This window comes from Gadus morhua, chromosome 14 (assembly GCF_902167405.1).
Source record: "Gadus morhua chromosome 14, gadMor3.0, whole genome shotgun sequence".
Lineage (NCBI taxonomy): Eukaryota > Metazoa > Chordata > Actinopteri > Gadiformes > Gadidae > Gadus > Gadus morhua.
Window position 1 is genome coordinate 17,476,702 of NC_044061.1, and position 16,195 is coordinate 17,492,896.

At 43.0% G+C, this 16,195-nt stretch overlaps 1 protein-coding gene across 7 annotated transcripts in view; it reads right to left on the bottom strand.

The window, feature by feature from the left end:
- Positions 1-16,195, bottom strand: part of neo1a (neogenin 1a) — a 158,601-nt gene that overhangs the window by 68,260 nt on the left and 74,146 nt on the right. For all 7 annotated transcript variants that reach the window (XM_030376263.1, XM_030376261.1, XM_030376265.1 and 4 more), the window contains exons 3-4: positions 2,536-2,811; positions 325-478 (exon numbers count right to left, since the gene is read on the bottom strand). In XM_030376263.1, the coding sequence (XP_030232123.1) occupies positions 325-478; positions 2,536-2,811 (430 nt within the window). The remainder of the gene's footprint in view (positions 1-324; positions 479-2,535; positions 2,812-16,195) is intronic.

Here is a 16,195-nt window from a genome sequence, read left to right on the forward strand (position 1 = left end):
AGTTTAGCTCAGGAACAATACTATACAATGGTGTATTCCCTTTTTGCTTGTCAAAGCACATTATTTAGAATGGTTAACTCTAATGGTTAACTCTAAATAATATTTAGGATTTTTTGTCATCTGCACGTATTATTGAATCGATATCGAGGCAATTGGATCAATATCGAATCAAAATCTAATCGAATGAAGACCTAAATAATCGAATTTAATTTAATTGTGAGGTACCTGGCAATACCCAGCCCTATTGTCGATGTAGCTTATGGTATGTCTTTCTTAAATGGCAGCACCAAACAGCATGGCACTTGGTGATGGGTGTCATCTCACCTCTCATCCAGAACTTTGTCGTTCAGCATCCAACGGACGGAGGGTGTAGGGAAGCCGGTGGCGGCGCAGGGCAGCAGTAACACACCCGTGTCCACCACCTTGGTCACGGCGGTTGGCAGCACCAGGAACTCGGGCTTCCTTTCCTCCGTCGTCTCTGTGGAGGAAGAGGGTCCAGATAGGGGTGTCAGAGGCTCAGTATAGGGACAGCGCAGGGGGTTGTGAGGCAGAGCATCCAGGTTTTCTGTTCTATCGGGCGTCATCCATCTTGGAACATCAAAGGACTCTCTCTGTGTACATGTGTGTGTGTGTGTATTACGACTGGGGCATTGGTATTAACCCTTTGAGCAGGCTTCAAAGTGCCTTAAAAGTCCACCCTCCTACAGCACGGCCCCCCGCAGATTCAACAGTAACTAACTGCATAGACAATGTCCACTGTTGACCTACAGGTCACGGCCTTGTCTTCGGTCTCAGCACCACCACACACTGGGTGAGAAACACAAATCCTACATGTATGTGGTGTTTGTAGTATGACTGGATCTCAAGTTAGCACATGTCAAAGCAGGATTTTAATCTATTATGGGACTGGCGTTGAACAGAACGTCATTACATTCCTCGCCCTCTGTTCAGCCTTTCTCTGCAATTCTCACCAGTGCCTGATTTACAACAATTCTGGCGGCCTGATTTACAACCTCTAATATCTTTCCTGCACTAGCAGTCACTCCTTAACTTCTCAGTAAATAAATCTTGAGTCTGTTTAGCTGTGGTTCGGGGGGAGGGGTTGAGCAGGGAATCGGCCCGACTTTGAGTTGCCGATGCTAGGTTACAGCAGGCCCATTGACAACCCCCCCTGGAAGCATTCCCTTTTTCTGATTCAACCTGGGTAAGTTGGCGAAGGTCACTATAGATGCCTTCTCCTTGTGTTACCGGTCAGAGTAAATGAGCGAGGTGGAGGATATGTTGTGTGCCTATGGAACTGAATGGGCGGGGGTTTATGGATTTCTAATGCATTGTGGGATACAGGACAACCTACCAGCCATCAACACACTATATTTAGAGATGAGAGCAGGATGACGCCGAGGCATTAATGGAAAGGGGAGAACCTCGAACTGTACTAAATAACAATGGCAGCAAAGTGTTTGGAACCCTATGGATCTTATAGGATATACTGCCCAGTCATTGATATCAATCATAAAAAGATTCAAATACATCAAGGACATTCGAACACACTTTCGAATAAAAGCTTGACCAAAATGTCCTGGTTTTTATGTCTCACACATAGGGATGTCACGAGAACCGATACTTCGGATGATCAGGGATTAATAATATATACGCAAAAACCTATATGCACACGGTTCCATCAAGCTTTTCAAACTAAAGGAGGTTGACACCGAAATGTTGACTATTGGTCCTGTCTTGAGTATTTGGCTATTTCAAATCACCCCTGCCTGCCTCACAATGGCTGGCTACAGGCATTCATAAACCTTTCCTTAAAACAACCTTAAAGTTCGTTTTCAGAAATGTGCAACCCACCGAGTGGTTAGTGGTGTTCCTTGATTTTCCAAATCAACCATGGTAGCGAAATACAGTTTCTGCCTTGTTTTATTTGGCATTTTGTAAATCCATTGATTTTGGTTGGAAGACTCATTGTTCGCTGACCGGAAACGGAAAGGGGGACTGGTTGTAGTCTTTTCGCTCCGTTCTCCGTCTTAACAGTAGGGCTAGAACGGAGCGAAAAGACTACAACCAGCCCCCCTTTCTGTTTCCGGTCAAGCAATCCAGCAGCGGCAGTGCGCCGCTCCTGGATTGTCAGCGCCACTGCAAATAGCACTACATAGCACTGTTCTTTTTTTGTAAGGTTAATGCGTAAATGTGTTTATTCATTACTTGAGGCTACATGCCAGTGCCACTGTTTTTTGTAATGTTCAAATTTTTTAAATAAATGAATAAATGTTGAAGTACATGGGATTTATTGTTTCGTTTTTGTTTTTTACCGTGTTATCGAATTGGGTATCGAGAATCGTGGAATCTCACTAGTATTGGTATCGACTACTAAATGTCTGGTATCGTGACATCCCTGTACACACATAAGATAACGTCATGAAAGAATACCAGCCACCAATGTATCGCCTCTAATGGCTTCCATCACACACTGGTTATTTAGTAGGTGGCCTAATGGGAGTTTGCCAAGACCCCCCCGGACACTGTGCTTACCTGGCGTGAGCTGCAGCTGAGCCTCCTCGCTGGCCTTGGTCTGGCCCACATTCTCCACCAGGCAGCGGTACTGCCCCGCGTCGCTCTCCGAGGCGTTGCTGATCAGCAGAGCTCCACTGGGCAGCTGGACCAGCCGCGAGCCCAGCTCCAGGGACTGCCGGTCCTTCTCCCAGCGTGTGAAGGGTGCCAGGTCTGGGTTGATGTCGCAAGGCAGCACCTGGCTGTCGCCCGGGCGCACGGCAGCCGGCGCGGGCTGGCTTGTGAACCGGGGCATGCCTGGGTGGGGGCAGGGGGGGACGGATTATAGCACACGGGCCTTCAAGTATAGAAACGATTACCGATCAATTCATACTTCCTCATTAACCTTCAAAAGATGTCTGCTTCTTAGGAAGCGGTTGCATGTTATGACATTAAGGAGCCTCACGCCTGGGTGGCATCTTTCAGATTGTAGAAAAGGCCAACAACAAAACTGCTCCCTATACAGTTTTTTCGAAACAAGCAGATCCTCCCTCAGCAGAAACCGCTGACTCGTGAAGCTGGAGGCTAATTTTGTTTCTCAGAAAAGCATGCAGCACTGATTAAGAAAAGGAAGGAATCTACAGGCTGTTTATCGTTACTACAGAACAACTTTCATCTGGATGAAAAATTATTATTTGCTGCGTTTAAAGCCATTGATCTGGAACCAACACTCAAGGTGGGGCCAATGGCCTCAATCAGAAGAAACTGGAAACATTGCACAAATGTTAAGTGAAAAGCTGTAGACTAATGATTTTGATCGGTAAGAGAATACAGAAACAACACATTCCATTCAATCAAAGAGTAACATTGCTCATAAATCTTCGAGGACTACGCTGGAAATTAGCTAGAAGAGAAAAGATACTGAAAACAAGCAGTTTCTGTTCTTTAGGGCTCAGCCTGCAACTCTGCAAGAGACGTGCTCTACAGTACGTTCTGCTGGAAGAAAAGCTATGCCTCGATCTGCATCGCCCAGTGATTATTATTTCACTGTGTTTAAAGATTAGCGTGTGTGTACTAGGGCTTTGACTTCGAACTTCGTGATTCGAATATAATTCGAATATCAAAAAAAAAAATCAAAATTCGAACGAATATTAGGCAGCCCTTAATATTCGAACCTGTTATGGGCAGGCCAAGAGGGAGAGACGTCGGAGAACCCATGCAGTCTATTCATAATATTGTAATGACCACGGAAGAGGCAGTGAATGAAGTATTGATTAGACAGCGATTTATTAGAAACATAATAAACCGTTGGAACACGGAAGACCGGTAACCACAGCAACGCCTGTAAACAAACCTCGCAAAGCCCAATCCAGGGCTGAATCCGAATACTCATACTTATAGTATGCATTTTGTAGTACGACACAAATATAGCGCGTCCGAATGCTCAGTGTGCATTGTGTAGTACGGAAAACGTTTCCGAATGCGTACTACCGCCACAGTATACAACGGTAGGTCACTACGTTACCAGACTACGAGTCTGGTAATGAACGAAGAAGAGATGGCTGACCCGACACTACCAACAGCGGCTTAGAAAGACGTCATAGAAAGCGGCGAAAAAAAGAGACATTAAAAAGAGTAAAAAAGTAAAGTAAGTAATTAAGTAAAAAGAGACATTTTTAATTTAATAGCAACGATGACAAGACGGAAAACAGGTAACTTATCAAGGTAATTTTGCCGGCATCTGAGGGGAGACACGTCATCTCCAAACATCCGGTGGAGTTACGGCGGTGTTCGGAAGAGTTCAGAGGCGTTCTACGCATAGCTGTAGACCGTTCTAGGCGTTGTACGCATAGCTGAGCATCAAGTAGTAGACACTGAACATAAATAGTATGTACTAAGTATTCGGATTCAGCCCAGGTATTACTGAAGGCATTTAATGGTCAAAATATTATTAATAGATATTCGAATATATTCGAATACTAATATTAATAAACAAACGAACTTCGAATATGATTTTTGGCCAAAAGTCAAAGCCCTAGTGTGTACGTGTGTGTTTGTGTGTGTGTGTGTGTGTGTGTGTACACGCCTCAAACTTTCGCTTTGGTCTGTCAACCCATTCAAAAGGGGTGCAAGATGGGCCATTTTATTTGAAATGCTAAGCATAGGTGCTAACACAATTGACTGCAATTAATCACAATTCTCCATTTAATCGAGCGGCGGGGCACTTCATTTTCCAGCCCCCTGCCAGCGTAATCCATTGTAGGCGAGACAACGCACTGGCGGTCCCTGCAGCCATTACCAGTGATGGGAGTGTGGGATGCAAGATTGCAATAATCTCCAAGTCGCTGGAACAAAAAAAAACACCCAATACACAAAGGCCCAACACATCGCACACACCCAAGGGATATTACCTCTGAGCGTCTGGTCAGAAACAGTTACTACCCATACCTACCCATTTTCCTCTTTTAAACATGTGCTTGCTTTTCCATTTCTATAAATGCAAAAATACCCAATTAGCAGCACCTGATGATTTCATCATCGTGCTACAAGTATTGAAGTGCAAAATATACCAACAAACAAGAAGATTAAAGGCTGACAGATAACTCATATCAAAACAGATCTTATCAATTCATTTAAGACGATGCAAAACTTTAGGGAAATAAAAGGTTGCCCGAGTGCGATAATAATAAATAGGAAAGGGCATCTTCCTGAAAATGTGTTCTGCAGGGCATTTGTAGTAACGCGTGTAATCATATGGAGAGTAATGAATGAACGTGTCCATCAATCGCGGGAGATAAGCATGATAGCGTGAACAAGCGTGAACAAGCGCATCCAGTTTCCTTTACAGGAAATTGTTGAGTGCACACACACACACACACTGAGGTAGATGCATGCATGCAGTGTGTGTGCCGTGTGTGTGTATGGGCAGCCATGCTTCTACCACTCTTAATTAAAAATTGCCATAGAATGAAAATGAGCAGCTTAATGTAATAGGCACGCGGCTTTACGGATTTCCCAGTAGATTCTGCTGAATTAGACGGCATTCACAAAATACAAAATGGTATTGTATCGAACATCTTTTGGAACACCATCTAATTAATGGAAAAAATGTGAGAGCAATGCTAATGACTCAGGAGGGGCCCTTTGTACATCCCACCATGGACCTGGTGAACAAACCACTGGCTTTGCCCCTACAAAGGACACCCTTCTTTTCCATTATTTTACTCTAGGGCAGGAGTGGGATTATGTGATAGAATGAATGGAATGCTATGCGGTGCACTGAAAAGATTGGTTTACTGGTTTACGATAAAAAACTTTTTTTTTTTTCAAATGGAATCCGATATTGTTGGATTTGTGAATATCAAAGCAAGGACTGAGTAGTTTTATCTAATGAGCCCCAAATATTTATTATTTATTTTTTTGGTGAGTAAAATGTGGAAATTAAATAGGCCAGCTGCAAAAATAAATAAAGGTAGTTCATGTGCTAATTGGAGAATAAAGAACACATTTATGGAAAGAGGGTACTGCCGTGCATAATTTTATTTAGATAGACTTAGAGAACCATTGGGAAGTGAAATGCGTTAAAATGATCACTATTCGTTTTCTCCCAAAGTGTAAATACTTTTCTATTAATGAAGACATTTAAGGAAACATAGTCGCCTAGATAGTGATCCTGCCGTCTGGGTGCAGCCCACTTCACTGTACAGTCCAGTGTGTTGGGGCAATCTGAGCAAAAGTTCTAAAGTGGCTGTGAATATTGCATGACAACCCGGGCCTCATGAATTCTTTACAGGCACAACTCGGTGGGGGGTTGGCTTCAGTAGGTTTACTCCGTCCAAAAAATGCCGTACAAAAGTTATTCTAGAGGAGCCACTCAGCTTAATAAAAGTTTTATTCAAAATGGTATGGTATTTTAATGAATACATGTTGACAAATTTCGATATTTGATAATGTTTGCCCACACAACAAAGAATTTAGTTAAACTTTGTTAGGTTGGAATAAATAGATAGTTGGAAAGCACAATACTATGCAGCATGTTCTTTTTGTGAGTATTTCATTCATCCATAGACCTCAAAACTGATCAATAGTCATAAGGTATAAAGACAAATCCAATAAAACCAAACAAGGTGCTATTTTTTGTTTGCTGTTTATGTTTGAGATATTTCACAAGCATGTAGCATGAAACATCAAACGATACTTGCACTGCTGCAAGTGTCACACATCCAATTCAACACCATACAAATAAACAGACTCTACTAAATTAATTAAACTAAAACGATTTATTCAAATTCATACGCCCAATGGTAGGGATAATTTTGGCAGGATTTTCATGGAAAAACAATAGATCCCATTCCCTAGTTGTTCTGAAATCAGAGTTTATTGAGAAAGTCGAAGGAGCACGCAGCCTCATCAATGTAGAGACTTTTTGGTGGATTATACAAAAAACAAGATGGATGAATATGGCGAAAGCAGCGCCAGGCTTTAGACTGCCGTACTTATTTTATCATAGTGTCCTCTGGTAGAGAAGATGATCGATATTTTTTGACCAAGGGGCGCTCAACCTTGTAGCTAGTTCGGAGAACAAGGAAAAACCCATTAACCACTGCTGACGCGGCAGAAGCACAAACTTAGAGCTACGTATCCTGGAAAAAACAGAGCGTCACCACCAGGCCAGATGCTGTCCTATTCCTTTTCGTAATGACTCAAGTCAACGCTCCCTGAAGAACTGCTTGATGTGAGCACCTCAGGTGGATCCCGCTCAGGAATCCACCCTCCTGTGGCAGGGAGGTTGACTTCTCCGACAGCTCGCCACACTGGCTTGAACAGTACTTTAAACACCTGCACTAAACACCTCCAGGTGATGAATAGATGCTGCGCCCAGGACACACAGCGCAAATGCTCAGGTCCATCAAGAGGCAAAGACATAGTGGGGAAAAACACATGCAAGAATATCACACACACACACACACAGAGACACAGAGAGACAGAGAGACAGAGACAGAGAGACAGAGAGACAGAGAGAGAGAGACCAAATTGAGATATCACAATTATTTCCATATAGTAAAACGATATGTCTCTCCAAAGAAAAAGGCAGTGAATACAGACAGGTCATTAAGGAGCTGTTTATGGCATCCTTCTCTGTGATGGCTACAGGTAGATTGAAAGCCATTTGGGAATATAATCAAGAATGTTTCGGTCAGGAGTTGATACATTTAAGAAATAATCAATCAGACAGAAGGCACACAGCAATGTCTCATTATTGTGACTCAAAAAGAGAAAATGGGTTACTATGGCAAAGAGACATCTTCTGGCTGGCTATCCCGGTACAGGAGGGAGAGGTGACCGAGCAGAGGGACACACAAGCAGGCAGACTGCTGGAAAGGAGATGGGACACTGACACACTGACACACATTGCCAGTTGTCATGGTGACATCAAATTGACAACCATGAGGGGCAAAAACAAAAAAACGTTAGTCAAATGACTGTTTTGCAAGGTCCTTTGCTTTCATCATTCAATATGCCATTTTAATAAATCTCCTTCATGCTTAGTAAGCGCAAATTGCACTCTTTATCTCCAAATGCAAAAGGAGATCTCATTCTACCTTGAACTCTGTAACACAGTATCATATAATGTGCACTTGTTTACGGTCACTGTTGAGATTATGAATTCATCCCCTCAAGTCTCTAGGGTGTGTTTTAGAGGCAGTGGAAATGCAAAAATGGTTGCTGGCAATCTATACCAAGACTGTAGACTGCAGACATCTAAAAACCCTTCTCCTCCATATAGACTAACAAAGTCAATACCTGTGGGCAGCCACTAGATGACCAATGGTCCCCTATTGTACACAGTCTGAGACACATAGCAAAGAGCGTTAAACTAACCAAGAAATTACAATTATGACAGCGTCCTGTAGATAGGAATAGAGTTTCATCAGGAAATATATGGATTTCAACACGTAATTAAAGTTTTGCATATGTCTCTGTAGGATGCTATGCCCTTAAGGGGAAAACTGTAAGAGCCAGTATGAATTTGAAAAACAGGTTTGTGCCTTTAAGTTAGTTCCCCCATCAGGAAATTAATTTTTATTTATGAGTTTTAATCCATGTCTGTGTAAGTTTACACACAAATACATTTTACCTTGTGAAAAACAATGCTTGATGTTTAACTAAATAAAAGAGCAAGAGTGCACGTTTCATTACAGATAACTTGGTTGTAAGGGAAACAAAATTGATTGCATCAGGTTCTTAAATCATATTTAGGTATCTCCTTTTATGTAAATGTAGCCCTTTACCATATTTTAGGCCAACCTTCTACAGAGGTTTTTCCCTTGAGAAACCGCAGCGAGACAAGGGTGGGGGGCGAGATGTGTGTGGGGTTAGTGGTAGAATGGATGCCAGCCTTGGCCCAAGCAGTTAGGTGTTGTCGTCACCACAGTGTGTTTGTCTGTGTGGGCATAACCAGGCATGCATGCGTGTGTGCATAACCATTCATGGTTGTGTGTGCTAGGTGCACAAGAGAGCAAAGAGCAGCTGAGGAAGAGGATTCTGTGATATAAGGAGTTTAAGACTCAGAGCTGTAATAGAAGCCGTCAATCAAAATCCCAGTAGGCTCGCCTGGCCTCGTATCTCCAAAGGAATGGTGGAGAGGTCAAAAGGTTGGGGTCTTCCTCCACCTTCTTTCAGCTCAAATGGGGCATCCAGATAAAAGGCACCATACAACACAGACCAGGCCTGGCTGATGATGGAAGGACAGATAAGAGGCAGAGAGATAGAAGTGACCCTTCAACCTCCCCACACACAACATCCACATTCCCCTCTCACATACTTCCATCACCAGTATTTTCTAGGCCATCCCTCTACTCTACCCATCATCTTTACAGCCTTTATGCTCTGCTCCAGGTTTTCACATTCCTATCTTCCCTCCCTCCTTCCCTTATTGCCTGGCCTTTGAGGGGGCCAGCTCTCTTTCGTTCTCCATTTCTTCTTACCAGCATTCCAATACCACTCCCGAGATAGTCATGCTAGCAAAGCGAGGTAAAGCACAAAGTAAAAACCATGTAATAACAATTACTTTGTTTCCAAATCAGGCCTGAAATTATCCTTATTATCTCTCCACTACCTCTCAGAGTGTCTTATTGCATGTCCACCCATACCTTCCGTCGCACAGCGCTTTCCTACCGAGGCGTCTCTGTTGTTTTAGCGGAGTGGGGTGTGTGCAGGCTGTCTATTTAGGAGGAGGCTGCGGGAGCATCCACAGATGCAATCGACAGCCCTGTTGCAGCAGTGCAGAGGCTGCAGGCATCTGGGACAAAATAGAAAGGCTGGGGAGAGGTTAACGATGGGGGAGAGCGATGGAGGTAGAGACGGCACACTGTACACAAACCAAGAAGGGAAGCGCATCATCTGGAAGGTTAGGGTGAAGGAGGAGATGAGTGAGTGATAGAAAATTTAGCTGGAATTAAGGTAGACGGGTGGAATACTAAGGCCTCTTAAATATCACATACCACTACATTTCTACTTGCTTTATTATTATCGGGCAGTGTAAGTGAAGTCCTAAGTACAGCTGAAATTATGCCTAATTATTGTGGTTGAATACACAGGCAACAGTGACCCATCAATAGATTTATTCAAGAAAGCATATCACAATCCACTATTCACAATCTCTTGCTACGCATTAATTAGGCTGTTCATGGCAGATAGCAGGAAGCCTGTGTGAAGAAACACACAGGCTGCTACAAGGGATGATGAAGTCACACAACAAGGCAGGTCGCCATTTGCCTCGTCATGGGATGGTAAATGAACGGTAAGTAATCAGGCCACACACACATGCCTTTGTCAATATGTTAACTTGCAAGCTTAGGATCACAATTTATTCAATAGAATCGGTATGCCTAATTAAATTGGGCAATGCAACGCTTTTAGCAGAACCTCGGAACCTATTCTCATCTTTTGGTTGCATCACATTTCAATACTCCACGATAACGACTTGAATGGGGGAATCGGTAAAGGGAGCATTTATGCGAGGGTGTGTTTGGCCACAATGGGATTTTTGCCTTGAGCAATTGTACATGCATGGTGCATCAGACTCGTTGCCATTTTATTTATATCTTATTAAACCATTTGGTGCATCATTTGGTGCTAAAGACGAGTCCCGTCTTTAGCTTCCTGTCCAACACATTATTAATAAACTGATGCGTCCACGGCTAGTTGCTGTGTAGGGTCTGTAAGCATGAAACTGAAAGAATTGATGAGAGGGTTGGAACTGTTGATAAATCAGTTTTTACTCAGACCAAGCAGGATAAGCGTAGATAGAGATAATTTATGAAGAGGATTGGAGAGGACAGAGTGTGTGTCTCTCTCTAACGGAAGTGTGCCACAGATCTCTGGAACATCTGGACGGTCCGACCGCCTGGCATGAGCAAAACGACCATTCAGTCTGAAATGTATTGACTGAAAAACAGCGCCGATGCTGTGATTAATGGCTCCAAACAAAGTCGACCTGCATTTTGACCCTATAGCTGGGCACATACAAGCAAGCTAGAGGGACAGAGAAAATACTGTCCAAGTAAGAGTGTGTGTGCAGCTCTCAATATGAGAAACTGTGTCTGAAGGCACAGTTTAGATGTCCATCTCCATGGCATTAATTGAAGATGCAAGCTTTGGTCTCGGCCGTACAACGCATGGTAGCTGTGTCTGAGGGCTGCCTGCTGTGGTGTTGCAGAACACGAGAGCTGTGGTTTCAACAGTACTGCTGAGCCATGGAGATGAGGCAGGGCGGCACGAAAACAATGGATGTCAGCTTCATAAGATATGTGGTGAAGGCTGGTGCAAGATATGCAGTTCTATTTTCTCCTCTGCAGCATGTAGAAACATGCACACACTCAAAGACTCTGCAGCCAAACAACAGAAAATACAGAAAATACATGCATTCATTTCAAACCTTGAAGCATATTTTTCCAAAAAGAACCAAAAAGCCAAATCACCCACACACACACACTAGCTGCGTCAAGTGTGTTGTACAAAAGGACGGCTCCATAACACCACACATTGACAGTAGCAATGGGGCCAGCTCTCCACTGACTGGGGACCTCTTAATCACCAATCAGCCTACACAGGCTGATCCAGGGTTCACCCCCGCACAAGCACCTGGTGAACTTAACACCTTAACAGTTGCTCTCCAGCAATCAGAAGTGGGTCAGGATGCTCCATACTGAGTGATTGCTGTAGACTCCCCAGGGCAATCCCACACAGAGTTCAGAGATGCTATGCCAAGTCTCAACCACACACACACAAATATATGCAATAACAACATTCCAAAACGGTGCCACCCGCATGCAAACACCCACTCAGACACAGCAACAGATTGAATAAATTTAGACAGCGGATCATGTGTTATTATTGCGAGTATTGACACTACACGATAGAGAGAAATGCTGTCATTCGTTGATGCTCTGCTAGCCGTGTTCTGCGGCTGCCAGGTGTCTGTCTGCATCTGCACTGATGTTCCAACAGGACTGGGCTTGCATCCCAATCTCCCCAGAAAGCCTTTCTTCGCTCATATAGACCCCACTGGGCACTTCTCCAGCACACAGGCTTATTGTATTGTATATCTTTGTTGCACATGCCTTCAACCTATGCTCACATATTTGAGCAGAGGGATTTATGGGTGATACAGTTTTTTCTATGGTTTGCTTCCCCTTTTAGACGCTATGCGATAATGAGTATGGGTTAGGCTTATGCTTAATTGGGTTGGGGGATTTAGGAGGTAGGGGGCTCTTAAAGCTGGTGTAAGAGTTGTCAAATTGTACTGTAAATATAGGCTTGTGAAGCACACAACTACCGTAGAGTGCAGGACTGCACAATTAGAGCCGCTATGCGTAAGATTGAGCCCATCCCAGTTAGTAGGCGGGAGACTTTCAAAGTTCCAAAAATGAAATTACAGTGTTCCGTCCGTTGTAGCTGGATGTGCAACTGGGTGACCTAAAACCAGTGTAGCTCGGCTTGCTGGGTATGCACCTCGAGTAATTTGTATCAGTAGAATATATCAGTTATAGGATGTGATTTCATTGATAACATTATTGATATCCCTATTGACTACATATTAACTGAAATTGCAATTTTGGCCTCTGCAATTAGATCTTCCTGTATGGTTACAATGCATGGATTAAAATAGAAAGAACAAAATTCTAAAAACATCAATACATCTGAATTTCTAAACCTATCAAATTACAAACACCTTATTGTAATAGGTTTTTATAGACAGTAAGCGCCACAAAATTTTCATTTAATCGTGCAGCTCTAACAGAAAATTAGGGAGTTTGGCTAAAAGCTGGAAAGCAACAATGAATTAGCTTCTTCACAAATCAAGCAGAGATGAGTGCAGCATAATAGCAGAGCAGTAAGCACATTGATTTAATGTTTTTGAGTTTGTAGATAAATCGAAAAGCAAATTATGATTTTTTGTTTACTCTCCACTCCATTAGGCACTTTCTTAAGGCAACCACTTTCCTTTCGCTAGAGACAAAGTTCGGGAAAGATATGGAGAATAAGGCCCCATCCAAACAGAAATTATTTGTGCAAAAACGCAGAAGTCTTGTACGTTTGGGCAACTTGCACACTTTTTTGAGACCAGGTCCCAGGGTGAAATGGGAAAAACGTCAAGCCGGGTTTTCGTGTTAGGATTCGGGTGGACGCCAGAGACGCAACGATCTCGACTATGTTTATATACATCGCGCAGACTTGATGCACAGGCTCCAGTACATATGAATATGTACTACAGCGTTTCTACAACTAGATGCGTTTTTGCCATCTAGTCCATCTTTACGGAAAAATCCTGAAACGCTGGCAAGGAAAACGGAGGGGAAAAGATAGTTTTAGTCCGTGCGGACAGGGCCTAAGGGAGGGTGGGAGATGGAAGAAAAGGGGGGAGAAAGAGAGAAGAAGGGGGAGGGAGAAAGAAGGAGGGAGGGAGAGAGATCCAAGCCCAGTGTGAGTGGAAGAGTAGTGGAGCGCAACATATTTTGAAGTGTCACCTTCGACACCTTGAGTGAGCCCTGCATGCGTCAGAGGAAGATACAACCTAAAAATGGCACACACACACACACACACACACACACACACACACACACACACACACACACACACACACACACACACACACACACACACACACACACACACACACACACACACACACACACACACACACACACACAACCCATTTACTTGAAACTACCAAAGACCTATGGACACACACGCATGCATTTCAGTACCTTGGGAACGAGCCGCGTACACATCTCAAGGATATTTTATTAACGTCTGAGAGGGATTGAAAGCTAATCCCTTCTGTCAACTTGTCACAATACCTTGAAAACTCCTTTAACCCCCCCCCCCCCCGCCCAAAAAAAACAACGCACAGAATACAGCCAGTCCTGTCACCAGCCAGACAGAGGGGACTCAGTTCCTCATCCAGGCAAGGGCAAAAGGGTTACAGTTGACAGGACGAGACAAAAATGTCAGCTGTGAAGTGAGCTTCATCTGTGCGGAGTGAAGCATCCAAAATGATTCAAAGACCAAGTACCAAGACGAGCAGCCTTTGCATTATGAGGACCAGCTAGGCGGTACCAATCTCAAAATATAAATATATCCCTACTCTCTTGAATGTCTATTACTATTCGGGTCCATCTGATGAAATGAAAAGTCATTGCTGGAAACATGAAATGTTTTTGAAACAGCAATCATTGAGATTCCACCATGACTTGATAGGCCCCAACATGACTTCCAGACACAGGAAGTAGGTCCACAGATTTGACCAAAACGAGCAGTGTCGGGGACCCATGATACTAAAGGGAACAGCATTACAACCATCAGAGGGGATTATAAACAAAGTAAAGGAAAGGAATCTTTGGGTTCCATTCCAGACAGGCAACAGAGTGAGACGGGTGGAACATAAAGAAGATGAGCCGGTCAGGATTAATGAAAAGACTACTCTGTCGGTTCTGAAGAATATTCTTCATGTATACCTCACTTCAAAGATTCATTATAACAAAAAAAAGCTTGGCAAGGCTATTAATCTTTTTTGAAATAATTAATACTTCCTTTTTCTTTCAGCATAGAAATAAATATATTAGGGCATTACAAGTCAGCCTAAGTACGACTTTAACCTTTAAGCTGTGAAACAAAATTGAAGGATGTAGAGAACCCTACGTGTTTTCGGTTTGACTGTGGGAGTCATCTGGTGACACAATGGGAGCTTCAGAGCACGCACGGCAAGACAGCTACTCTGGAAATAATTATCAGGGGGTCTAAAAACACTTAACATTGAGGCAGTTGCTGTCTGTATGCTGGGTGCACTGCAGCATCCAGCAGACGTAAGGTAAACCATTACATTGCCCTGTGATGGCCCTCTGGCTGTCTTTGTTAGTTGTTGTGTTTGCCCCTTCCTGTCTCTCTCTCCTCTCAGGTGTTTGACATGTTTGATTATCTTTGAAATGCCACTTACCAAAAATTAAAAAAAGAATGAACAACAGTTTGATTTGCAAATATTTCTGAATCTACTACCAATTCAAAACAAGTCTGTGGAAGTGGAGACAGAAGTGACGACGTGTGCATGAATTAATGAGGCTTTTTCAATTTAAACCACGATTATTTTTTTCCTCTAACCAAACTATAAAGAACAAAAGATACGGTCAACCGTTTGCCGCATCTCAATGAACCTATTTTGGATAATATATAAATAATGGATAATGTAGAAATGGGGACCATATCTTTTTGTGGCCTAATATATCACTGCATCTGTGATAGCTTCCACCTCCATACACCAATTTTTTAGGAATTTTAGGAAGAGAGCTTTAAACATGTTAATATGTCATATGATCGTCAACATATCTTTTCCATTTAATCACTTACTGAAATAAGACTAAAGGCCGTTTTATAGTCCTCCATAAAGTGCTGTACGTAGACACGGAGAGCCCTCTCCGTGCACATCCAATATTTTTTAACTATCCGTCAATGCAACGGAGACGGCAAGGTCTGCGATTGTTCCTCTAACAAAATAATTTCCGGAATCACTCTCCGGTTTGCACCTTATTTACTTTGCACATTGTTTTCTTTGCACATTAAGGACCAATAAAACACCAAATTAAGATTAGAAGTTTATTTACAACACTATTTACATGGTTTGTAGTCATCATATAAGATTGATCGGACCCCATCGTGAATTTCTTTTGAGGGTTTCCCGAACGACGACGTTCGTACGTAGGATTGTAACTGTCTACTGACACAGTTCAGAAATGGGCTCCGTACTGAGGGAGACTGTCGCAGGAATGTCGCAGGAAAATGTGGTTAAAAAGCGTTAAAATATCTCCCCATCAAGGCCAACAGCAGAGTAGCCTACGAAAATAATAGACTGCAATACTTTGAATGCTAAAGATATTAAAAACACAATTGATTAGGCCTAGGCCGACATATGTATCGGTCCTAATCCTGAATGCACTGTGGGTACATTTTTTCACTGCATTTTCCCCCCTTCCATATTCCAAAAACCGAAAATAGCTTGTGTGACAACTAGGCACTGATTTCTGAAACATGCTTTGCGCAGCAAAGAGAGCCGACTTTATCTGATTCCGCATAAGGTACCCCTGGAGTCCTCGTTAGCTACGAGCGTTTTCACGAGGTTCATTACTAACAATGCTTTCTGGAA